At 42.0% G+C, this 25324-nt stretch overlaps 1 protein-coding gene across 3 annotated transcripts in view; it reads right to left on the bottom strand.

The window, feature by feature from the left end:
• PEX7 (peroxisomal biogenesis factor 7) overlaps positions 1 to 25324 on the bottom strand; it is a 915648-nt gene that overhangs the window by 124200 nt on the left and 766124 nt on the right. Inside the window, exon 10 of one of the 3 annotated variants that reach the window (XM_069234649.1) lies at positions 11293 to 11383. The exons of the other annotated variants lie outside the window; for them this stretch is intronic. Coding sequence (XP_069090750.1) covers positions 11293 to 11383 — 91 coding nt within the window. The remainder of the gene's footprint in view (positions 1 to 11292; positions 11384 to 25324) is intronic. 3 annotated transcript variants of the gene reach the window in all.

Here is a 25324-nt window from a genome sequence, read left to right on the forward strand (position 1 = left end):
AGAGTTATGGATGGCACAGATTCTCAACACTTCCCGCTCAGTGGAGCAAATTCTTTATTTGAACCATCTTCTATAATTAACTATATCCATAACAGTCGCAATTCGTAGTAATCATAGTAGCCAACCATCTTCTTCTATAATTCATTATATCCATAATAGTCACAATTTGTAGTAATCATAGTAGCCTGAAGAGATCGGGTGCATTCAGGGTGGTATTCTATCACCCTGAATGCACCCGATCTCATCAGGCTACTATGATTACTACAATTGTGACTATTATGGATATAATGAATTATAGAAGAAGATGATGTTCTGAACACTTATTATATCCATAATAGTCGCAATTCGCAGCAATTATAGTAGCCTGAGGAGATCGGGTGCATTCAGGGTGGTATGGCCTACCACCCTGAATGCGCCTGATCTCTTCAGGCTACTATGATTACTACGAATTGCAACTATCATGGATAAAATGAATCTTAGAAGAAGATGGTTGTTATGAACACTTATGAATAAAGAATTTGCTTCACTGAGAAGTAAGTGTTGAGAATCTGTGCCATCAATAACTTTGGAATTAAACTTTGTTCAGTCATTTATTATGATATGGAACCCATATGAGTGCTAATTCTGATGTAAACCTTTGCTACCCCTTTTCTTTCTTCAGATGGTACAGAGAAAAACTACCATGTAATGGATTCCTTTTTTGGTGCCTCTTCTTCTTCCTCAGCTTGCTGCTGCTCTTCTGCCTGCTCTCTTAGTTCTCCTGATGCCATTTTCTATGATGGTCAAGAAAAAAGCACCAGAAAAAAGGAAACACTCTTAGCTGAACCGCAAAGGTGTCAACAGTAGGGAAATACACCCAAAGAAGAAGAAATGGGAAGAAACTTCCAGTACAAGAGGTTATCAAGTGTTCTAATCAATCAAATGTATGTGTTATTGTGTCACAAATGATTTGTGGATCTGTTGCAGCAGTGTTGCGACATCACTGCTGATCTGAAAATATGAATTAAAACAAACTTGTAAGTTAGAATTACATATTGCAATATAAGTTACCATGTTATTTTACTAAATCACTGACCTCGAACATTAACTTAATAGTGCCCATTTATGTTTTTAAATGTTGTTAAAAATCACGCCAGATCCGCAGTTCACCTGCAGAGCCAGAACAGAAATATGCATGGGACTGGGCTCAAGGCAGATTTGCAAATCCCCCCCACAATTTTAAAAAACACAGTTTTTGTTTTTAAAAGAATTATAGGTATGTATTTAAATATTTGTATATATATATAATTTTTTTTTACCAAACACATTTGTAGATTAAAATCACTTAAAAAACTTAAGGTTAAAGTAATGTTGTAGTTAGGTGTATTCAAGAAATATATATATATTTTTTTAAAAACCTTAGGAATTCGCTGTAAAAACACAAAGATTAAAGTAATGTTGTAGTTAGGTGTGTTGAAAAGATATATTTTTCTTTGTAAAAAACCTTAGAAATTCACTAAAAAAACAAAGATTAAAGTCACGTTATAGTAAAGTGTGATAAAAAGACGCATTTTTAATTGTAAAAAAAAACTTTTAAAATTCACTGAAAAAAACAATGGTAACAGGGATGTTATAGTTAGATTCACTGAAAAAAACAAAGTTTAAAGACACTTTATAGTTAGGTGTCATAAAAAAATATTTTTCTTTGCAAAAAAAAAAAGCTTTAGAAATTCACTGAAATAAACAATAGCTTACAGAGGCATTATAGATAGATAAATATGACATAACAATGTTTTCAATTGAAAAACAATGAAGAGACGAAGAAATAGTTATAGTGAACATAGCTAACTGTAACTTGTGCCTCCACCATGCACTGCTTATGACCTCAACTATTACATCACTCATGATATGTTCTATGAATTCATTTATTACATCACTGCTGACATCAGAATTGGCATCATTGATATTACTGATGACATCCGAAATGACATCATTGATGACATCATCCAATGAGTGTGTTAATTTTTTTTTTAATAGTTTCCAAAACGGTGGGTAACAACTATCTTACTTTTCTACCTACTTTTGTACAACCTGGTTCCACCTAATTGGTATAAGTGTTTACCAAACCCAAACACTAATAATACATCATAGGTGTGTAGCGGTATTAAACAAGTTATACATGTTTGCATTGAAGAGTAACTTTGTGTGCAGGCAACAGTTAATTTATATTCATTATGGTCCACACAACTTTTTGGCTCTGCTAAAAATTTTGCAACAGGAGGCAAGACTCTAGACAGTAGATACAAGCTTTTGTAAGCATCTGAGTTATTAGAGAGAATTGTGTCAGCATACGCATTTGAACTTAACATAGAAGAGTATGTGCTCCAGATACTAACCTATGTTTGTTTGCTTGTAATGCTTCGGAAGATGCCCTACCTGTACATTTTCTCCACATTAAGAAGGGTGCAGGTAGTATGATCTTTAGCACTTTCAGGTCTTGTTTGAAGTAAATACTGTCTTCTTTGAGAACTGTTGCATAGAATGTACACTTTTCTTAGCATATTGGTGTGAATACTGTATGGTGTATTTCTACTGAGACTTATACTGTTTGTAAACAGTGTGGCATACAATTAACACTATTTATTGAGTAAAGACTGGTTACAGTACTCAGTTCCATACTGATATCAACATCTTATTTCTTAATGTACGTTAGAAGTTTGTCTGAGGTTAGCTATAGATAAAATCTGTCCCCTGTAGTGTATTTGTTTTGAAATTGGCATTCACTATTTTAGGTTTCTCTGAATAACTGTATAGATATAGAACACTTTGTGCAATGAGGGTTTCTCATACATCTGTAGCTGTTTGTTAATGTGAACTATGCTTCCTATAAACCGTATGGTATAAGTTTTCACATAATCTTTGCTTTCAACACCAAAGGGAGTACTTTCTGCATTGCCTGATCTTTTATTGAGCTACTTTTACTTACTGTGAGACCTCTAATGCAATAGTAATTTAAACATGTATATGCAGGAAAGAAAGTTTGGATGATGTCATCAGTGACGTCTTTAATGATGTCATCTGAGATGTTATCAGTGATGTTATCAATTATGTAATTTAAGATGTCATCGGTGATTACATAAATGGTGAAATAGAACATGTTATGAGTGATGTAATATGTTAGGTTATAAGTAGTGTACAGCGGAGGCATAAGGTAAAGTTAGCAATGCTAACTATAACTGCTGAATTTCTGTGTTTTTTTCAGCTGAAAGCTTTATAGTCCTGCCATATTTATCCACCTATAACATCCCTGTAACCTTTGGTTTGTTCAGTGAATATACATGTATATATTCACTTAAAAAACCAAAGGTTACAGGGACGTTACAGTTAGGTTCACATTGTAAACGTACAAAACAATATAAATTCACCTGTTTGAGTTCTTTCCTCAAACGTTTTAATGCAAATATTACACCAATATTATCAATTATGTCACGTGTGCTGTAATATGTGGGGTAATTAGCAGTGCATGGCGAGGCGCAAGTTATAGTTACCTAAGGGCACAAGTTTATAGATACTTGAAATAACTATAACAGCTGAATTTCTATGGTTTTGCACATTTAAAATGTGAGCCTAACTATAAGGTCTCTGTAACCTTTGGATTTTTAAGTGAATTTCTATGCTTTTCTTATTCTATTTCCTTACTATAATGTCCCTGTAACCTTTGTTTTTTTCAGTGAATTTCTAAGTTTTTTTTTTTTTTTACAATGCCAACCCCCTGCAGCCAACCCCATGTAAACACCCAACCCCGTGCCACTCATGGCCTCCAGCCGTACATGGTGGGGGTTGGCAGCAGGGTCTGGCCTGCTGTCAGCTCCCTATAGTCTCCCAACCTCATACTACGTATGGCCTTTCTTCCTTGGAAAATGGGGGAGAACACGCTGGATATCACTAATGTATATAGGGCAGTCCCAAAAGGGTGGGCTTCTAGACCATTTCAAATACTTGTATTTTTAGAAAAGTATAACACAATATCTGGTCTCAGCAGTAGTTGACAAAAAAGAACCCACTTGTCACAGACACTACAGAAGATATTGCGCTGAAAAAAAGGCAAGGATGCAAACACCTCTATCAAGGTTTACAGATAACCTTTCAAAGTCGAAATGCAGAGATAAAACACTTGCTTTGTCTTCACCATGCACATGAAATTCAGATGATTAGTACTTTAGAGAAGTGGAGCTTCAACTTGAGTACCTCCTTTGTATATATCTGTAAAAGCTTCCCATTGAGGTTTTATTTCTGTGATATGAGCACTGTGTCAGAATGAATCCTGCCCTGAGTATTTATCCAAGAAGAAGCCAGCATTTTGTGCAGTATTCCTACCCAACTGGAGTACTTTCTACTGGCTAATTAGTAAGTGCTACCTTGTTGGGTAAATGTTTATTGTATTGCCTACACTACAGCTTAGTAAAGGAAGCTGAGGTAATGTCTCCAGATCTTTGACCTTTACAGCCGGCCCCGGGGAGGTGGTAGTTCCCAGGTCCATATATGGCCCAGGAGGTGGGCTGCACACCCCGTCCTATATTTAAATTAAAGCTATTGGCCCCATGGAGGTGGTGGTCTCTGGGGGGTCCGCAAGGCCCTCTGCATCCTATTTTATTTGTAGCCCCGGGGAGGTGGTGGTCCACAGGGCATAGGGTGGGTTTGCATAACCATTGCTTTACTTTGTATTTGTATACCAGGGGAGGTGATGGTTGCCAGGTCCCTCTGGGGGTCCGCGTGGCCTCCCTGCATGTGTAATGTTCTTGCCCTGGGAAGGAGGGTCCGTGCAGCCCACCTGCAATTTTAGAACAAGCCCTGGGGAGATGGTAGTCCCCCGGGTCACTATTAAGCCCTTGGAGTAGGGGCCCCGTGCACCCCCTCCATTATTTTTAACATAAATCGACATTCCCCAGGACCTGGCCCACTGGAGGGCTACAATTATAACAAATACGGGAGCCTGTGCTTAATTTTGTTTTAATTATATGCGAAGTTCACAAATATTCACCGTGAATTTTAAAAAAATGTTTTTTTGCCCTGGACCATGGCCAGAGAGTTACAGTAACCGTACCCTGCCCCCTTCCATTTTTTTTTTTTTTGGGGACTCGGAAGGAGCTGAGTCCCAAAATGGCTGCCAACACTTCCTGGTTGAAATGTTTACAGCCAATCAAATCTCAGCACGAGATTGGCAGCATTCGTGAAGTTGTCCTTTCAAGTCAAATGCAAAAGCATTAAAATTCTTACATCAAGCCACAGTTCCACTAGTTGTCACTGGGTGTCCCTTACAAGTTGAATACAAAAGGATTGATTTTTTTTTTCATCAAACTGAGGTTCCACTAGCCGTCACTAGGTGTTGGCAAAACTTGAATGCAAAAGCACTCAATTTTTTCCATCAAGCTGCAGTCCCACTAGTCATCATTGCAAAAGGATTGGAATTCTATCATGAAGCTGCACTTCCACAAGTTGTGAAAAGGTGTCCCACACAAGTCAAATGCAAAAGCATTGAAATTCTTAAATCAAGCCGCAGTTCCACTAGTTTTCATTTGGTGCCGTCAAAAGTAAAATGATAAAAACACTGACATTTTTTCATCAAGTTGCAACTCCACTAGTCATCACTAGGTGTCTTTCAAAGTCAAATAGAAAAGCATTGAAGTGCTTCAATTAAGCCACATTTCCACTAATCGTCACTAGGTGTCCCTTTCTATTCAAATGCAAAATCATTGAAGTTCTTACATGAAGCAGCAGCTCCAGTAGTCGCCGTAGGTGATTGTCAAAAGTTGGATGCAAAAGCATTGAAAATCTTATATGAAGATATGTGTCCCTCAGAAGTCAAATGCACAACCATTGAAATTCGCACAAGTATGCACTTTCACTTGTTGTTAGTAGAGGTCCAGCTCAAGTCACAAGCAACTGCTTCAAATGACTAGTCAGCTGAGGGTGTATGGCTTTCGTATAGAAATTTACATACACTCTTTTGCTACAAAAATTATGATTGTTTTTTATAGGATTAGTTAGTGGTGGTTCCTAATAACCAGTAAAAATTACAGATTTCAATACATTTCTTTTTTTTTAAGTGTGTGATCACTCCCTACTATTTATAGAACATTTTATTTATTGGTACATTTAGATAAGCTTATTTTGGCTGTCTATATTTCACAGGTTGTAAGCTTTATCTTTGAGTTGTGAAGAGTTTAGAATAAATGTCCTGAGAGTTATCAAAATAGTTTATGTAACCCAAATATGCATAGGGCAGATGAGTCATTGGGAAGTGTAAGCACCTGACAATTTCTAATTGTGGGAAATTATTTGTAGGTCCATGAGTACTTATACAAGGGAAACATGCAGCCGTTGAAAGTGAAGGAAACCAATGGCTGGAATGTGCTGGTCTGTTGACCGATACCCTCTGCTGGGGTGGGAGGGAGTATAATGTGAATGGCGTCAACAGTTGAGCGCCTTTAAGATTATTATTATTTATACGATATGCTATGGGAAAGCTGCCTTCAGGCCTAACCAAAAAGTAGACACCTGAGCCTGCTTATGGAATTACTTTTTCTGGTGCATATTTAAAATTCTCTTTGAGAATTACCCCCACTGTGCAGGGGTGCGACTATTTGAAAGCTGGAAAGAGGGAGATCTTGAACAAAAAATCAGGGGAATTTATCTTTTTCAATGATTTGCATTCAGGTAGGAGTAATTTCGGGCCAGAGGAAGGTAAAATGAAGACATTTTTTGGCTTTAAAAATCGAGTCTCCCATCTAAATTGGGTGTGTTTCCATGTGTAAGTGTGTATCATTTTGGCAGAATCTGATCACTTCTGGTTTAACTAGCAATGCTTCCAAGTTTCCTGAAAGACACTTCGATATGCGAGGGAGGCCTTTTCAGTTGCTGGTTAAATTATTTTAGTGAATGAGGAAGACTTGCTAGCACACAGCATATCCTCACTTAAACGGAGGCCAGATAAAATATTAACCACACATAAGATGGAAGGAAACCATCAACTCTTTGCACAAAGGTCAAACTAAGCATGTAATTTGAAAATCTCAAGTGTAGCCAACATACAAATTAAATCAGGGATGTAAAGGCGAAATCTGCAAATACAGAATCATTCCTGCGCTAATGAATAGATGAACTGAAAAGGTCAGGAGAGGTGTGAAGAAAATGCCCAGAGATAGCGCTAAATTTAAATAGAATTCATTCAATAGAACTGCACCTGAAGGGAATGATCTTTCTGTAAAGCAGTATAGTTTTATTATTTATCCTTCATTAGCGGCTGCAAGTTTTCATAACACACGTTTCATATTAGCATCGTTCAACATTTGATTGGTAATACAGCCTACGTTTTGTGGGATGCCTAACTTACAATACTTTAAAATTCAAGTCCAGCTTTGTTTAGTTATGAACATATGAACGTTTGTGGTAGAAGTAGAACTCGGAGTCCCGCCACAGAAGCTAGATTTACAAAGAATCTATACAAAAAGTGGTTGTAAACTGTGCCCTGACTTTTGCTAATCAATTGTGAATACTACTAAGTTGGTTCACAATATCACCGCTTGGAGTGGGTCACAGCTGGACCTACCTCATTATTATTCATGAAGTAGCTCACAAAATGTGATTCACTCTGACTGGATGCCATCACAAGAAAGGTCGCCTGCTGGAGACCACCCGGTCTGTAGGTACAGTTAAATAAAGCATTTTTTAAACACGTCCCTTTTTCCTGAAAAGAAATGGGACTGCATTTAAAAAAAAAAAAAAAAAAAAAAAATCTTTTGAAAATTAAAAAAGGTTCGTTTACAAGTCAGCAATGGTCTCCTGGACCATTGTCCACTCCGAAACAAACTTTTTTCTCTTACATCCTCAAAAGGGAGGGAGTCCGAAAGGACAGGTTCTCCTTAGCCAGTGGGTTACCACCTCCTTTTAGGAGTCAAAACCTTAATGTTTAGTGTTCGATTTTGCAGTTGCAAACCACTGATACATATACCAATGCGAACTGCAGTTTAAAAAGAAGGACCTACACTTGCCCTCTCCAGATTGTGATTCATTGTGCATTCGTAAAGTAATTGTGCCCTTCAGTAATCACTTATCAAATCACAAAATAGGTGTCATACATTTTAAAAAACTCATTTAGAGGTCGCAAATTAAGTGATTTAGGGTCCGATGTAGCTAGCTGTTTGCATGGCGCAAACTGCGCCTCCCGCGATGCTCATTCCCAAATTGCGAGTCGGTACCGACTCGAAATTTGGGAATGCGACTCGCAAATAGGAAGGGGTGTTCCCTTTCTATTTGCGACTCGCATCGCAATTCAGACTTGCTTTGTGACTGCGAATGCGGTCGCAAAGCAACTCGCAGTTACCACCAGTGTCACACTGGTGGTAACTCATTCGCAAAAGGGAAGGGGTCCCTATGGGACCCCTTCCCCTTTGTGAATGTCGACAAAAATATTTTTTCCTTTGTGAATGTCGACAAAAATATTTTTTTGCCTACTCTGAAAAAGCGAAACCAAATGGTTTTGGTATTTTTTTCATTTTGCAACTCGTTTTCCTTTAAGGAAAACGGGCTGCAAAATGAAAAAAAAAAACTGCTTTATTGACAAAGCAGTCACAGACATGGAGGTCTGCTGACTTCAGTAGGCCACCATCCCTGTGAGTGCAGGGACTCGCTATGGGGTCGCAAAAAGCGACCCACCTCATTAATATTAATGAGGTGGGTCTTTGCAACCCCATAGCAAGTTGCAGAAGGTGTCTGAGACACCATTCCGCATATGCTTTTGCGAGTCTGAAATTGCGAGTCGCACTGACTCGCAATTTCAGACTCGCAAAAAGCATATCTTGCTACATCTGGCCCTTAGGGCCATATGTACGAAAGTTTTTTCCCATAGACACAGAATGGGTAAAATCCTTTGGTACATCTGGCCCTTAAGGCACTGCAGGTTTTGCGACCACTAAATGGCTTTGCACCTCTGGTCCCAGGTTCCTAAGCATGACTTCTTTATTTTTTACAGTAAAACCTTTATTTTGTTTTAATGTTAAGCACACACAAAGTGTACAATGCATATTACATAAACAAGCTTTCCACCTTAGCTTTCACAGATGTAGAAACTGAAACTGTTACGGTTGTCAGTATCAGCTCTTTCATTATATACCATAAGAAGACCACTGTATTTACGGACACATCCACACGCTGTGTATGTTATTTCTTCTTGTATTGGGCACCATAATGGAGACATACTTGTGAAGTGAGTGGGTCACTGGCAAATCGGAATTTATCAATCTAATAGCTGGCTGATGGTCCTATGTAACAATAATATACCAGCCAATTGGAAAAAGGAAGTTGGGTGATGCTTGACAGTGCAGGGCACGTAAATAACCACCAGGTTCTGAAAGATAACATGGCACAAATTAATGCACAAGCCATGCTGCAGGTAACAACGCTGGTCGTGTTTATTATGATACAATTAAAAGCGTTGAAAAGCAGGAACTATAAAGGTCTTCTACCCTTTGTACAATGCATTTATAATACTTTTTCGCTTTTGGACATTATTTATGAACAAGCTTTGGCAAAGTCAATACTTCAGACTTTCACGTGCTTGTACAGGTTTTCAGAAATGCTGTTTGTGTGTTGGCACACTAAAGATAGACAGTTTGGCTTTCCCAATGCTTGTTGGGTGATAGAGCGATTGAAAGGATACGGGAAGATCATATAGAGGCCATAATATATCCATTTTGTAGCAGGGTGTGAAAATACATTCATACGAATGGACGGACGGGGCCTTATGACTTACTTCCCTGTGAGGCATGTGTTCACTGTCATGATAGCCTAATCGCTTTACCATTTCAAATGCTTAAAACTAAAGCAAAGAGGTTCCATTTAGGTTTCATTTGACCACAATTAAGACTTATCTTCCATTGTTCAAAATAAAAGAAATTAATAGAAGGCAATGCCACAAATGATGAGGTCTAATCACCAAAGCAGTTTTCAAGGCATTGTGTGCATCAAAAAAGCAACTGTTTTAATTTTTTTCTTAAATCCCCCAAGAAACAAAACAAGTAAATATATACTTACTACGCAGGCCACATTTTCATCACATCAATAAGGAAGGCCCGAGATGAAAAAAAGTAGATAAAGTAAGCACTGCTAAAACATTGAACCTCTGCAAATGAAAACCGCTATCAATCCAAGCTTGTGTGTACTAAATGTGGAGGTGGGCGACCAACCGAAAGTTTAAGCCAGGCCCGAGCCAGATGCCCAGCTCCGGCTCAGCTTGAGGTCCTCCTGATCCCTCCTACAGCTCAAAACAAGCCGAGCTTTCGTGTGCCTGCCACCTGCCCCTCAGGCTGTCACATCATGCAACTAGATTTAAAGACAAAGCTTTGATGGCAAACCTTTGATGCAAAATGGACACGAGAGAAACAGGTACCCATCTAGCGGACAAATTGTAGTGTAAAACAAAAAATACCAACTTCCCAGCGTGTTACGAAATTGTGTGATCCTAAGCAATTTATTTTATTCCAACAATACTTGTTTCTTTGTAAGCACATTTGAGAGAGACTTTAATTACGTGATTTCAGGATGGGCACTATACAAAAAACACTTCTTTTTTATTTAATAGAAAATAGTGTTGCTCTGTCTTCAATTGCACACCACATATGCATGACAGCTTACTTGACTCTCACTGGACAAATGCCTTTGTCAGCGAGCAGGATTGCTTTTAAAGTGAAATGTTAAAAAAACTTTACATTTTAAGAAATACTTCTCAATGCAGAGATATAATCGGAAGTATTGAAACTCATACTTATATAAAAGAATATATAACTTTTTAATTTTTTAACTGACTTCATGAAATGTTAACATGATTTTTGTTGCATGATTCACATACCACATATTTTAAAGGCTTGGTTCATGCATGGGGTATTGGTGCCAAGCTAGACCCTTGGCTCGGTTCTCCCTGTTAATTTGTTGGCCTGCCCACCTTAACTATATGGTGCTTTCAATTTCCAGGTATGACTTGTGTTAAAGTAAGTTTAAAAAAAAAAAAAAAACTCTTTATTGAACGAGGTTTCATAAAGTACAGAGTGGTATATTACAATCCAGGGAGGCATGAGATATGCAAGAATTAGCATGTAGAACACCCAAAGTGACAAGGCATCGTCAATTCACGAAAGGTTATCAATCAAGCATTTAAATACATCAGATCAGGCAAATGTGGAACATATTAATAATTAAATCATATAAGGATCTGTTCTGTGATAAAATAACGAGCAAGCTGAATCATATAATACAAACCACAGTTATAGCCACTCCATAAAGAACGAAGATAAGAGATAAAACAGATGCGGGAAGGTGTAAAAGCAATCCTTTGATTAAGCAGCACAGCCTGGAAAAAAACAAAGGTAAGTGATAAATGTGTCAATCTTTTAAATCATTCTAACTCATCAGTTCATGCCACTGGAATGCCTGTCTCAGCCAGTGGCATAACCAGAGGTTAATTTGAGCCGGTGCGGGGCACAGCACTTATATCTGAGGGCCGGCACTTGTTTTCCTGCATCAGGCATTTACTGCGAGCAAAAGACACATATGGGAAAGACGGAGCAAAGAAAGACGGCAAAGCACCACAAAGGGAGAAAGCAGAAAGCTGCAAGAGAGAGCTGAAAGTGCAGGGAGTGGCTGTACATGGATTAAAGAGACCCGAGATGACTTTAGGATTACACTGCCTCAGTGTTCCGTGCTCACACTTTTAATTGCAGCAGCCGCGTGTTACAGAGGAGAGCTTTGGGCACAGGCATGTTTTAATTTACAAATTAACCACTGGGCGCAACGGAATTTGAGGGGACTCTCCTGCAAAGTACATGGAGGGCACCCTCTCCGGACTTACTCAGCAGCTCTCAGGCGTGGGTGCTGCGCTCAGAGGGCCCCTGGAGCCTGAGCCCCCCCGCACCGTGGGTGCTACGGGGGCCTTTGTTACACCTCTGGTCTCTGTCTCCTGATGAGATGCACACCGGCAAGCCAGAGTCTTTTTATTTCCATTCCAGAGCTGCCTGCGCTTGCATGCTTAGCAGCCCATTTCCGCTGCAGCTCCCATTGGCTCCAAGCAGGCTCTGAGCCATACCCGAATGGCCCCATCTCCAAGTCTGTCAGCTCAGCTCACCCGTGGACTGGGGCAGGATTCTATATTTTTCAAGAAGGGGTAATGATTGTAGAGAATACAAGACTGACGTGAAAATTACGCTTCAACAGCAAAATTGCCTATCCACAATGCTTGGCACAAACCCTTTGTTAATTCTGAGACTCTGGGTCTGATTACAACCTTGGCGGATGGGATACTCCGTCACAAACATGACAGGTATCCCGCCCGCCGTTTTACAAGTTCCATAGGATATAATGGAACTTGTAATACAGACGGCGGGATATGTGTCATGTTTGTGATGGAGTATCACATCCGCCTAGGTCGTAATCAGGCCTTTTGTATTTTAGAGGCAATACATTTATTGCCAGTGCAGCACAACTGTTAACAGAATTCTTTGTGAGCTAAAACCTCTTTCTTGGTCTCTGCCAGTGCTATTACTCAGAGGGATCCGGCCAGACTGAGCAAAATATGCTGAATTTGTCTCCATGTAATTTGCTGACAAATGACCACATTCTGCAACACCTGCACATTGTCTGCTTTGTGTTCCTAGCAGTGACCTGCAGGCCCTGAAAGGGGTTTCTTATTTCAGTTCCAGCTGGTCCCAAAACAAAGGTCTGATTTAGAAGGGCCATTAGCCTTTATTTTGATTGAGTATCATCATGGCAAGGAGTTTCTGTAGACAAGCACGTAGGTGCCAAAGGAATGGAAGGAAACAAAGGTGCATAGCATGAACACAAAAATCTTTGCAGGAGGTGTCTGCGAATACTGTAAGCTATTTTAAAATGCAGCCTCTTTGTGACCAATTAAGTCAGCTGGAACAGATTTACTGCCACATATATCCTTGTTGTCAATTTCTTTGCGGCAGGCCTTTGTAACCCCCTGGGTCCCTGGAACGAGCTGATCTTGCCCTCAGCCAAGGTTCTGTGTGCCAGGGACGAGACCAGCTCATCCTGCACCCGGCCCACACCCCCTTCATGGATGGAAGTGGAATCGCTTCCCCTTCCACCCGCGACCCTCTCCCTCTGGCAATCTGATTACATCAGCGCGCCAATGTCATCAAATGGTGCCTGGGACACGCTGGAAGCCATTTACTTCCAGCCAATTAGGAGAGAGGACGCAAAAGAGGTGAGTCCTTCTCCTGGGGGGTGGTTGGGGATGGAAAACAGACACAGGGGAAAGGCAACAGTTTTTCCTTTCCCCCTGTGCGTGTTTTCAATGGATTCCTGCTCCACGATCGTGAGCAGTAATCCACCACTCGGCACCAGGGATGTTCTCTTTGTGTATTTTGGGGGGCGATCTCTTGGGCAAGGGTCGCTCCCCTGGGGGGAATAATGTATCCATGTCTTGTCCCCCGGGGGGGCGAGGGGGATCGAAACCCACTAGGAACCAGGGATTAAGTTTATTGTATTGTTTTAGGGCAACAACTCCTTAGGCAAAGGTCGCTGCCCTGGGGAACATAAAGTAACTGTGTTTCAACCCCCCTGGGGGCAAGATCGGCTGTTTTTCAGCCGATCTGGCCCCCCGCGGGTGGTCGAAACCCACTAGGAACCAGGGATTATATTTGTTATAATGTTTTAGGGCAGCGACCCCTCAGGCAAGGGTCGCTGCCCTGGGGGCAGGATTTAAAAAAAATATGTTTTGGCCCCCCCTCCCGGGGCTGGATTGGTCATATTTCTGGCCGATCTCACCCCTGGAGGGGGGGATCGAAATCCACTAAGCCCCTGGGACTGTGCTGTGTGAGTGTGTATGTTTGTGTGATTTTTGTGTCTCGGGGGGCACCCCTTGGGCAAGGGTCGCCCCACCAAAAAAAGGAGCACATTAGTGATGGCCATTTCTGCCCCCCTTTGGGGCAGATCGGTCTACTATTATTTAGGCCCATCTGCACCCAAGATGCCAGGGGTTTTGTTTCCTTTTTTTTCTGTTGGGGGGCCCCCCTTTGGTAAGGGTTGCCCCCCCCCCCAAAAGGGGGCACTTTACTGTTGGCCATTTCTGCCCCCCTTAGGGGCAGATCGGCCTATTTTGTTTAGGCCCTAGGTCCATCTGCTCCCAAGGGAGGCAGAATGCACTTAGGAACCAGGGATCTTGTTTGTCTGTGTGTGTATGTGTGTGTGTTTGATGTGGGGGAGGCACAGACCTGTTGGCCATTTCTGCCACACTTACTACTTATTTTAGACAGTGCTGGTTGTTGTTGGCTCATTTGTCAAGTTACAGTTCTTAGAAAGGATCATGGCTAGCCACAGAGTGACCCCACACCAGGTTGTTGGCATGCTTTTTGAGTCATCTTCTGACCATGATTAGGAGACTGACTCTGCATCTGAGGCAGAGGAGGAAGTGAGAGATTCTGGCAGTGAATTTTCTGTCCAAGAGGAATCTTCTGATGAGGATGCCCCTCTCAGTGAAGATGAAGGGCCTCTTTTAGAGGAAGACACTGATGTGCCAACGGTGCAGCAGCCTGGGGCTGAAAGGTTTCCCACTGGAAGACCTGAACTCTGGGTGGCCCCAAACATGGGGCAGCCACAATTGCCTGCCTTTACTGGTCTCCCAGGGTGTAGAGTGAATACGGAAAACTTTTTGCCTGTCAATTTCTTTCAGTTGTTTATTGACGATGTATTTTTGGAAGAGATTGTTGAGCAGACTAATTTGTCTGCAGAGCATTATTTGAGGGACAACGCTACCAGACTTAAGCCTCAGTCTAGAGCTACCCAGTGGATTCCAAGAAATCTGGAAGAGTTGTAAAAGTTTTTGGGTTCGACTTTTTTGATGGGATTGAGCCGTCACTGGCTTCTTATTGGTCTACTAGTCCCTCGATGGCAAAATCTGGAAGAGCTGAAAAAGTTCTTGGGTTCGACTTTTTTGACTCATGACTTGTAATCGGTATTTGCTTCTTCTTCGAATGCTGCAATTTGACGACCATGCTTTAGCCTTGCCACAAGATCACCCTAATTGTGACCATCTTTTTAACATTAGGCCTGTCCTTGGTCATTTTGTAGATCAGTACTCAGAGATCTATGTTCCAGGGAAAGAAATATCTGTAGCTGAGCCACTTGGTTCTGTTCAAGGGGTGTTTGTTTTTTAGCAGGACATTCCAGGCAAAAAGGTACGGTATGGAATTAAGATGTATATGCTGTCTGAAAGTAGTACAGAGTATGTGTATAATTTCAGGGTCTACACTAGTAGGGATTCCAGTATTGATCCCCCCCTGGTTGTCCACCCACTACCATTCATGATGAGAGTAATTCCCCTGTGACTGTTTGGGGTCAGGTTGCAGAAGCGCGCAAACCTGCATGTATTTTGGACTACAATAAGCACATGGGTGGTGTTGATAGAGTAGATCAGAGGTTGGAACCTTACACTGCTCTTCATAAGTCTTACGTGTGGTATAAAAAGTTGGCCATCCATTTGTTTCATTTGGCAACTTTTAATGCTTTTATTGTGTTCAAGGACTGTTCCCCTGAGTCAAAGATTAAATTTGTTAAATTTCAGGAGTCAGTGATAGACAGCCTTATTGTGGTGGAACAGGCAAGAGTTCCGAGAGTAGCTCTGGTGGAGGATGTGGCTAGATTGAAAGATCTCCACTTTCCTAATCACATTCCTCCCACACCCCAAAAAGATTTGCCCACTAAGAAATGTAGAGTCTGTGCCCGGAAAGGTATCCGGAGGGAGTGCCGGATGCACTTCCCAGACTGTCCTTCAAAGCCTGGGCTGTGTGTGGCTGGCTGTTTCAGGAGTTACCACACACAGAAGAATTACTGGGAACTACTGTGTGTGTAAACTGCCGTTTTACATTTTCATATGTTCAGTTTCACGGCTGGCATCACTCTCATGTATTCAGTTAGAGCTTCTGTGTTTTCAGTTTTATACCTATTTATAATTAGTTAGTTGTTTCTTTGTTGTTTAAAAACGAAACAAAAAAGGTTATGGCAGTGTGCATGGAGTGGCGCTCAGCTGGCAATGTGTGCGGAGTGGCGCTTGGCTGGCGGTGTGCGTGAAGTGACGCTTGGCTGGCAGTGTGTGTGGAGTGATGCTTGGGTGGTGGTGTACGTGGGGTGGCACTTGGCTGGCGGTGTGCGTGGAGTAGTGCTTGACTGGCAGTACCAGCTAAACGCCAGTCCACACTCTCCCATCAGCTGGTGTGATTGCTGTATCAGGCATGTGGGCGTATGAAAGTGATGGGCCCCTGAATGGCACTGTCTGTTGATACGACTACTGTAATGTGCTGGGCCTGTGGCTGGCGGCGTGAATGGTCTTGTGCATGTTAGGTATTAAAGGTGTGTGAATGGACTGTAAAGTGGTTGGTGCCTTGACACGGCTTTACGGCTCAAGAGCCGTGAGTCATTGGTTCATTTTTCTGGCCTTTCAATTATTAACAGTGCATTGCATTTTTGTGAAATCGCATGTTAATAACATTTGATCTATTGAACTATCACTCACCCTCGTGCCAAATCCAACCAGTAGGTGTGGTAAAAATGACAAAACCTGCTCCGCTGTAATCAGTCGTCACAGCACACCTGTGACATGCCAGTTTTTTCGGGTGGGACCCCGATGATGAAGCATGCTACCAACTTGGTTGCTGGGTGAGGGGTCTTTTTAACATAATTTAGCGGCGTTTCTTTTCACAATTGTAGTGTTTTGGAACATCACAAAAGTACGTGGACACATCAAAATGATCTATTAAAAAACTACCTGTGTTTCGGGGGTTGGGGGAAAGGGGACCTAAGTTTTTGGTCCCGGGTGTGGCCTTCATCTAGAGAGAGAAACCTACCAAACCCAGTCATTTTTTTTAAACTAGGGACCCAGAGGAGTCCAAGGAGGTGTGGCTTGTGTGGATCCCCCAACATTTTCTTATGCAGACTCCTCTGCAAACATCAAAATTTGCTCAAAAAAGCATACTTCCCTCACTTTTCATGTATGATCACCGCACCGGCAGATATTTCCTAGCGCCCTGCGTTCCCTTCAGTCACACAAGTAAAATGATACCTCACTTGTGAGGGTGCCCAAAGCAGAGTCAGCCTAAAGATGTATAAAGAAATATTTTGCTTATCAACTCGCTGTGGTATCCCCTCAATCTCTACACGTTTTCGGCCTTTTCCTGTTGCAGGCACCTGGCCACCCACACAAGTGTGGTATCATTTTTACTGGCAGACCGAGGGGAACATTGGGTGGTAGGAAATTCATACTGGGACATAGATCCTACAAAGAGAAGTGTGGAAAATGTGTTTTTTTAGCTATATTTGAGGTTTGCAGAGGAGTCTGGGTAAGAAAATGTTGGGGGATCCACGCAAGCAACACCGCCCTGGACTCCTCCCAGTGTCTAGATTAAAAAAATGTCTGGGTTTGGTAGGTTTCCCTAGATGACTGCCACACCTGGAACCAAAAACACAACCAACAAAAACAGGTAGTTTTGTGATAGATCATTTTGATGTGTTCAGATTGTGTTTTGGGGCATTTCCTGTTGCGGGCACTAGGCCTACCCACACAAGTGAGTTACCATTTTTATCAGGAGACATGGGGGAACACTGGGTGGAAGGAAATTCGTGGCTCCTCTTAGATTCCAGAACTTTCCATCACCGAAATGTGAGAAGAAAGTGGGTTTGTTTGCCAAATTTTGAGGTTTGCAAACGATTCTGGGTAACAGAACCTGGTGAAAGCCCCACAGTTCACCCCATTCTAAATCCCCCTAGGTGTCTAGTTTTTAGAAATGTACAGGATTGGTAGGTTTTCCTTGGTGCCGGCTGAGCTAGAGACTAAAATCCACAGGTGGGCACTTTGCAAAAAACAGGTAAGTTTTCTTTAGGAAAATGTGATGTGTCCACGTTGTGTTTTGGGGCATTTCCTGTCATCGACACTAAGCCTACCCACACAAGTGAGGTGCCAATTTAATCAGGAGACTTGGGGGAAAGCTGGGTGGAAGGAAATGTGTGACTCCTCTTAGATTCCAGAACTTACCATCACCAAAATGTACAGAAAAGTGTTTTTATTTTGCCAAATTTTGAGGTTTGCAAAGAATTGTGGGTAACAAAACCTGGTAAGAGTCCCACAAGTCACCCCATTCTGAATTCCCCAAGGCGTCTAGTTTTTAGAAATGTCTAGGTTTGGTAAGTTTTCCTAGGTGCAGGCTGAGCCAGAGACCAGAATCCACAGCTAGCCACTTTGCAAAAAACAGGTACATTTTCTTTAGGAAAATGTGATGTGTCCACGATGTGTTTTGGGGCATTTCCTGCCGCGGACACTAGGCCTACCCACACAAGTGAGGTACCATTTTTATTGAGAGACTTGGGGGAGCGCTGGGTTGGAAGGAAATTTGAAGCTCCTCTTAGATTCCAGAAATTTCCATCACCGAAATGTGCAGAAAAAGTGTTTTTTGCCACATTTTGAGGTTTGCAAGGGATTCTGAATAACAGAACCTGGAGAGAGCCCCACAAGTCACCCCATTCTGAATTCCCCTATGTATATAGTGTTTAGAAATTTGCAGGTTTGGTAAGTTTTCCTAGGTGCAGGCTGTGTTAGAGGCCAAATCCACAGCTAGCCACCACTTTGCAAAAGACAGGTCAGTTTTCTTTAGGAAAATGCGATGTGTCCACGTTGTTTTTTGCGTCATTTCCTGTTGCAGGCCCTAGGCCTACCCACACAAGTGAGGTATTATTTTTATTGGGAGACCTCGGGGAATGCTGGGTGGAAGAAAATGTGTGGCTCCTCTTAGATTCCAGAACGTTTTATCACCGAAATGTGAGGAAAAAGTGTTTTTTTGCAAAATTTGGAGATTTGCAAAGGATTCTGGGTAACAGAACCTGGTGAGAGCCCCACAAGTCACCCCATTCTGAATTCCCCTAAGTGTCTAGTTTTTAGAAATGCCCAGGCTTGGTACTTTTTCCTAGGTGCAGGCTGAGCTAGAGGCCAAATCCACAGCTAGCCACTTTGCAAAAAAACGATCACTTTTCTTTAGGAAAATGTGATGTGTCCACGTTGTGTTTTGGAGCATTTCCTGTCACGAGCACTAGTCCTACCCACACAAGTGAGGTACTATTTTTATCAGGAGACGTGGGGGAATGCTGGGTGGAAAGAAATGTGTGACTCCTCTTAGATTCCAGAACTTTCCATCACTGAAATTTGTAGAAAAAGTTTTTTTTTGTTTTTGCCAAAAGTTGAGTTTTGCAAAGGATTCTAGGTAACAGAACCTGGTGAGAGCCCCCCAAGTTACCCCATTCTGAATTACCATAGGTGTCTAGTTTTTAGAAATGTCTATGCTTGGTAGGTTTTCCTAGGTGCCAGCTGAGCTAGAGGCCAAAATCCACAGCTAGGCACTTTGCAAAAAACAGGTCAGTTTTCTTTGGGAAAATGTGATGTGTCCATGTTGCGTTTCCTGTCGTGGGCATTAGACCTACCCACACAAGAGAGGTACAGTTTTTATCGGGGGACATGAGGGATCACAGAATAGAAGAACAAGTGTTATTGCCCCTTGTCTTTCTCTACATTTTGTCCTTCAAAATGTAAGACAGTGTGTAAAAATGTTGTCTGTTTAAGAAAAGCCCTGTAATTCACATGCTAGAATGGGGACCCTCGAATTCAGAGATATGCAAATAACCACTGCTTCTCAACACCTTATCAAGTGCCCATTTTGGAAATGCAAAGGTTTCCTTGATACCTATTTTTCACTCTTTATTTTTTACCAAATAAATAGTTGTATGCCCGGTGTACAATGAAAACCCATTGCACGGTGCACCTCATTTATTGGCTCTGGGTACCTAGGGTTCTTGATGAACCTACAAGCCCTATCTACCCCCCAACCAGAAGAATCCAGCAGACTTAAAGGTATATTGCTTTTGAAAATCTGACATGGCAGAAAAAAGTTACTTTGTAAAACGGGAGACAAATGGTTATTTTTATGCCTCACTTTCAATATTTTTGTATTTCAGCTGCTAATTTCTGTAGGAATACCTTGTAGGATCTACACAAATGACCCCTTGCTAAATTCAGAACTGTGTCTACTTTTCAGAAATGTTTAACTGTCCGGGATCCAGCATTGGTTTCACACCGATTTCTGTCACTAACTGGCAGGAGGCTGAAAGCACAAAAAAATAGTAAAAATGAGCTAAGTCCCAGTAAACTGCCAAAATTGTGTGGAAAAATGTGGTTTTCTGATTCAAGTCTGCCTGTTCCTGGAAGCTGGGAGGATGGTGATTTTATCACCACAAACCTTTTGTTGATATCATTTTCAGGGAAAAAAAACACAAGCTTTCTTCGGTAGCCCTTTTCCCCCATTTTTTTTTTTAATGAACTTTTTGCTGTATTTTGGCTAATTTATTGGTCTCCTCCATGGGAAGGCACAAACTCTGGGTACCTCTAGAATCCCTAGGATGTTGGCATGGGTAGCTTATGTGGACAAAAAGTTATGAGGGCCTAATCGTGAACTGCCTCAAATAGCCAAAAAAAGGTCTGGCACCTGAGGGGTGCAAAAGGCCTGGCAGCGAAGGGATTCAAAAATAAATGTATAAGTTGGCTGTCAGACTCTGCATTTCATGATTCCATTGGTCGTGACTTTACTTCCTTTCCTGTGCCAAACCTCGACCCATACTTTATGGTTTCTCAGGGTAAACGTTTCCCAGTTCCAGCATTGGTCCCCACATTCTAATATTGTGGGGAAGAAATGTACAGGTTGGTTTTCCAGTACGAAATGTTCAAACTGGAAAAGGTTGAAGATTTGTGAAAGGCTCTTTTGTGAAAAGCGATGTCTTGCACATGCCCCCTTTAACATCATGGATAATGGCTACATGAGGAACATGGGCCCGAAGTTCACCATCTACTGCAAAAGTAGCAGTATTTAACTGTTTAAAAAAAAAAAAGATGACTATCTGAGATAATTTTAGGATGGCAGGAAAGGCGTTTCTTGTCTGTTTTATTGCCCTCTTCCAAGGGCACAAATAATGTACTTCAATTTTCCTAAAACATTCACTTGGGACAGCCCCTCCAAAAATCCACGTCAGGCACATTGACTGATAGCTGTAGGGGTGACCTTGTCTGACACTGGACTGACACAACACCTGCACTACCAACTGACCTCTGTGCCTTAATCAACACCAACCCTTCTGACTGGAGAGTTAGCCATATGTCAGGCTGTCTCAGCTCTGGTGCATTGGCAGGATTGGAGTGTGTAGGGTGAGGGCAGGGGAAAGCCCAGGAGTCGCAAACCGTTCTCCAGAAATGGCAATATGTGCTTGCTAGTGACAGCAAAGGGACCTTCTTCTAATGGAAAGCAAAATGCCATTAAAAGGAACGAACCCTGGCGTCCTTAGCAACAACCACCACCATTCAAGTCCTACACTTCACATGTTTGACCACAATGTCCTGCAACAGCAATTCCAGGGGAAGAATAGGTTTTTCTGAATATTTGCCAGGAGTTCAACATGAAAAGAAACGGCCCAGTAGCAGCAACATTAGGGGGAGTGTGAAAGTGGCAAACCACAAGTTTCTGGTTTTAGGATGAAACATTGAAGTTTGATGGAAATTCAAGAATAGTCTCAGGGTGACTTCAATATACAGCTGGACTTGAAAGGAAAAATAGAAGAAAATCTAGACCTCCTAGAGCACAAAATACAAGGTCCAAGCAAATGAGCCTCTCCTCTTTCGAGGTATGAGTGGGGGCAAAAAATACTAGTAGAGTGATAGATTGCCCGCCATGGAAAAAAGTTACGACTTTTGGTAAGAAGGCCGCCCAAGTATCTCTTCATCAATTTGTCTTTGCATTATGTAAACGTTCAGATCTTTTAGACCTGTGGAGATTGTTAAAGCATAAGCGCTAGAATTTACCATACTTTCCTTCTCCCATACAGTTGTGCTCCCTTGTTAATCATTTTTCAATTGTTAAAGGTTTGATTTGTCCAGTAGGTGTGGTCAACACAGACCCATGTGCACATCTGACCACTCTAGAATTGGCTGCTTCTAGATCGCTCATCCCGGGGACAACGTTCCCAAGCATGCAGGTTAAATAGAGGTATTCTGAAGAACCTCAACATGTAAATATGATCCTGGAAAGCCTGTAGGATTATTTCTAGGTTCAACAGTGACAGTCTTCAGAGTCACAACACATTTAAAGATGCAATGCAAGCTCCCATTAGGGCCACTTAAGTTGGAACAGGAGCATTCGAAAACAAGTCCAATCAGTCTACCCTGTATAATATGGAAGCAGAAATGAAGGTATTAAAATAAGGGCACATTGATTCCAATGATGGAAAGGCATATGTTACATTTACATCATTCACATATGATTACAATACGTTTTTATCCATGAGGGACTATTGGTTCAAAGTGAGAAAGCCAGACAAATCTGCAGTGCAAATAGACCAGAGAGGAATTCTGGCCATCTACTTGAAATGCAGATGCAAATCACACAATATGGCGCTAACAACCAAAAATAAAAAGATGATCATGTCAGATGAGAAAATACACAATTCCTGAAAGACATCTATTAAGAACTATATACCTCAAAGAATCATGTTGATAAAACGATAACTGCATTCGCATACTTAGTGAGGAGGATAAAGTGGCTCTTGAATCCCACAGGTGACAGAGTGATATTCAGAGCCTCATAAGCTCTCTCCCATTAAAAGAGGCTCCTGGCCTTGATGGCTTGTTTAATTAATTGTATTAAGTGCTTTAGTACTGAAACATGTTTTGCAAAAGATAAACGGACTGGAGTAGAGGCATTGGTTATTACAATCTGAAAAAGAAAATAAGAATTCTTCTGACCTCGTTAGTTTTCACCCCACTTCACTGCTGATCTCGAATTGTCAAATGTATGCCTAGATCTTACAAACTGCAACCTAGAAACTGATCCACTGGTGCAAATCGGTTTTGTTAAAAATCACTTATCTAATGAAAATTCCAGATTTTTGGGGCATGTTGAACAAGTTACTTACATTTGGTAACCCCTTTTCTGGTGGGTATACTATCTAACTGCATACTTCTCACCTTAGAATATCCCCCAGGTGCCAGACTGGATGTGGAGAAGTTTTTTAGCTGTGCTCCTACCTACCGCTAGGTAGTATCGTGCACTTTTTGCTGTCCTGATACTGCCCAGATGTGACAGTGCAGAGCCCTATAAAAGCACCATCCCTGTGTGCTGATATCAGTTTCTTGCTGTTTCCATCTATGTGCATTCAGTCGCAGAGAGTCAACAGTAGATAACAGTCTATTAATCTCTAAATGATGGCCTTTCTAGATGTAAAAAAAGAAGCAACTCCACAGAATGGGGAATTGTGAGGGCAGTGAGGAATATGGAGTTAGATAGAGGATTCATCAGAAAGAGCGCCATCAAAGGTAAACAGTAAATTGTTCTCCTGATGGATACTTCTAACCACCGATTTCTCATGTTAAAATAAGACACCAATGAAGTACCTCCCCAAAGTGAAGGGTCTGTGACCGAAATGTCTTGCAGAACTGAGTGGGCAAAACTTATTTCCTGCTGCCAGACCTGGGTATCAAGGCAGTAGTGCTTCATGAACACATGTACTTTCTCCCATAATGCAGTCTGGCAGATATCAAGGTCAGGACGCACCCCACCTCCTCAGTGCCAACGAAGTGGTAGCAGCATTGCCTCTTTTGAAGTGGCCCATTAGACCTTCCAGTACTTCTTCTTTGACAGCAAGAAGCAAATCTTAATGCATAGGGCTATGCACTTTGACAAGGTGCTCTTCTGCAGGACTTCTCTTTCTTTGCTCCTGAGAACCCTACAAAACGTTGATTGTCTAATCTTTGTATGGTCTATGCAAAAGATTAAAGCCTTTTTCATGTCCAAGCAAAGAAGGTTCCCCTCCTCTTTAAAGGGATGAGTGGGATGAAAACACACAAGATGGGTGATGGTTTGCCCAACATGAAAAGAAATTATGACTTTTGGTAAGAAGGCCGCCCGAGACCTCAGTATCAATTTGGGAAAAACATGATGTAGGGCGGTTGCACTGACAGTGCCTGCAGTTCACTTACATGATGAGCTGATGTGCTCAAAAATGAGGAAAACAGTCTTCAACTTCCTGAGACACGGCGAGCAACTACGCATAGGCAGAAAAAGGCATACACATAAGGAATGTCAAGACCAAGCTAAGGTTCCTCAGTTGCATTACAAAGGGTTCGAAAAAGAACATATGCCAACCTTTTAATACATTTCATCACAATAGGTGATTTAAACAAGGACGTTGGTCCTGCAAATGTAGAAAGGCACAAAGGACTGACAAATAACCTTTTACAGTTCCCACTGCAAGACATTGCTGGGCTACGGACAAAGCAAACAAACACAAACAAAAGAGTGTCTCACAGCTTCGCTTGTAAGAGGTCAAGGTGCCATGTATCACCCAGGTTTCGAACATGTCCCAGCGCCAAGCATAGAAGGATTTTGAGGAGGGCCGTCTTGCAGCAAGGGTGATATCTACCTCCTCAGGCGGCAGATTGTAAGCTATTAACTGCTATAGTTCAATCTCCACAGGTGGAGGTGTAAGGTGAACAGATTCAGGTGGGGGACTCTGCTCTGCTGCTGGGAAGAAGTCTTCATGGAGTGGTAGCCTGACCGAAGGACAGATGCTCATTCTCAGGCGGTCCGGGTACTACATTCCCCTGGCTCAGTCCAGAACCACCAGGATAACTTAGGCCAAGTCATACTTGATCTTCAGAACTGTGTGCAGGAGAGACAGTGTTGAGAAAGTATACTGGAGTGCCTTGCTCCATTCCAGTCAGAATGCATTTCCTAATGAGTGCTCTTTGGGAAACCATTGTACAAACAGATGACACTGACAGTTCTCACCACTGGCAAAAAGATCTAGTCAAGGTTCCCCAACAGGGTGAAGACTCCCTGCACAGCCTCAGGATACAGACACCACTCATGATCTGCCACGCTCAGTTCAACCAATCTGTCATTCAGGGACACTGGCAGGAAAGATGCCTTGGTATGTTAGCCACCTCCAGTAGCACAAAGCCTCCTGGCACAAAACCCACAACCCCACTCCACCCTGCTTTTTGCAGTACCACATAACAGTGGTATTGTCTGTGGTAACCATTACTGGCCTCCCCTTGATGGACAGCAGGAAGGCCTACAGAGCCCGGAGAATAGACTGTGAGTCCAGCGCTCCACTGGAGATCAGAGCCATCTGATCTCCACCTCACCCATCGGTAATGCGTGGGTCACCAATGTCAGCCTTGGCTGTGGAA

This window comes from Pleurodeles waltl, chromosome 5, assembly GCF_031143425.1.
Source record: "Pleurodeles waltl isolate 20211129_DDA chromosome 5, aPleWal1.hap1.20221129, whole genome shotgun sequence".
NCBI lineage: Eukaryota > Metazoa > Chordata > Amphibia > Caudata > Salamandridae > Pleurodeles > Pleurodeles waltl.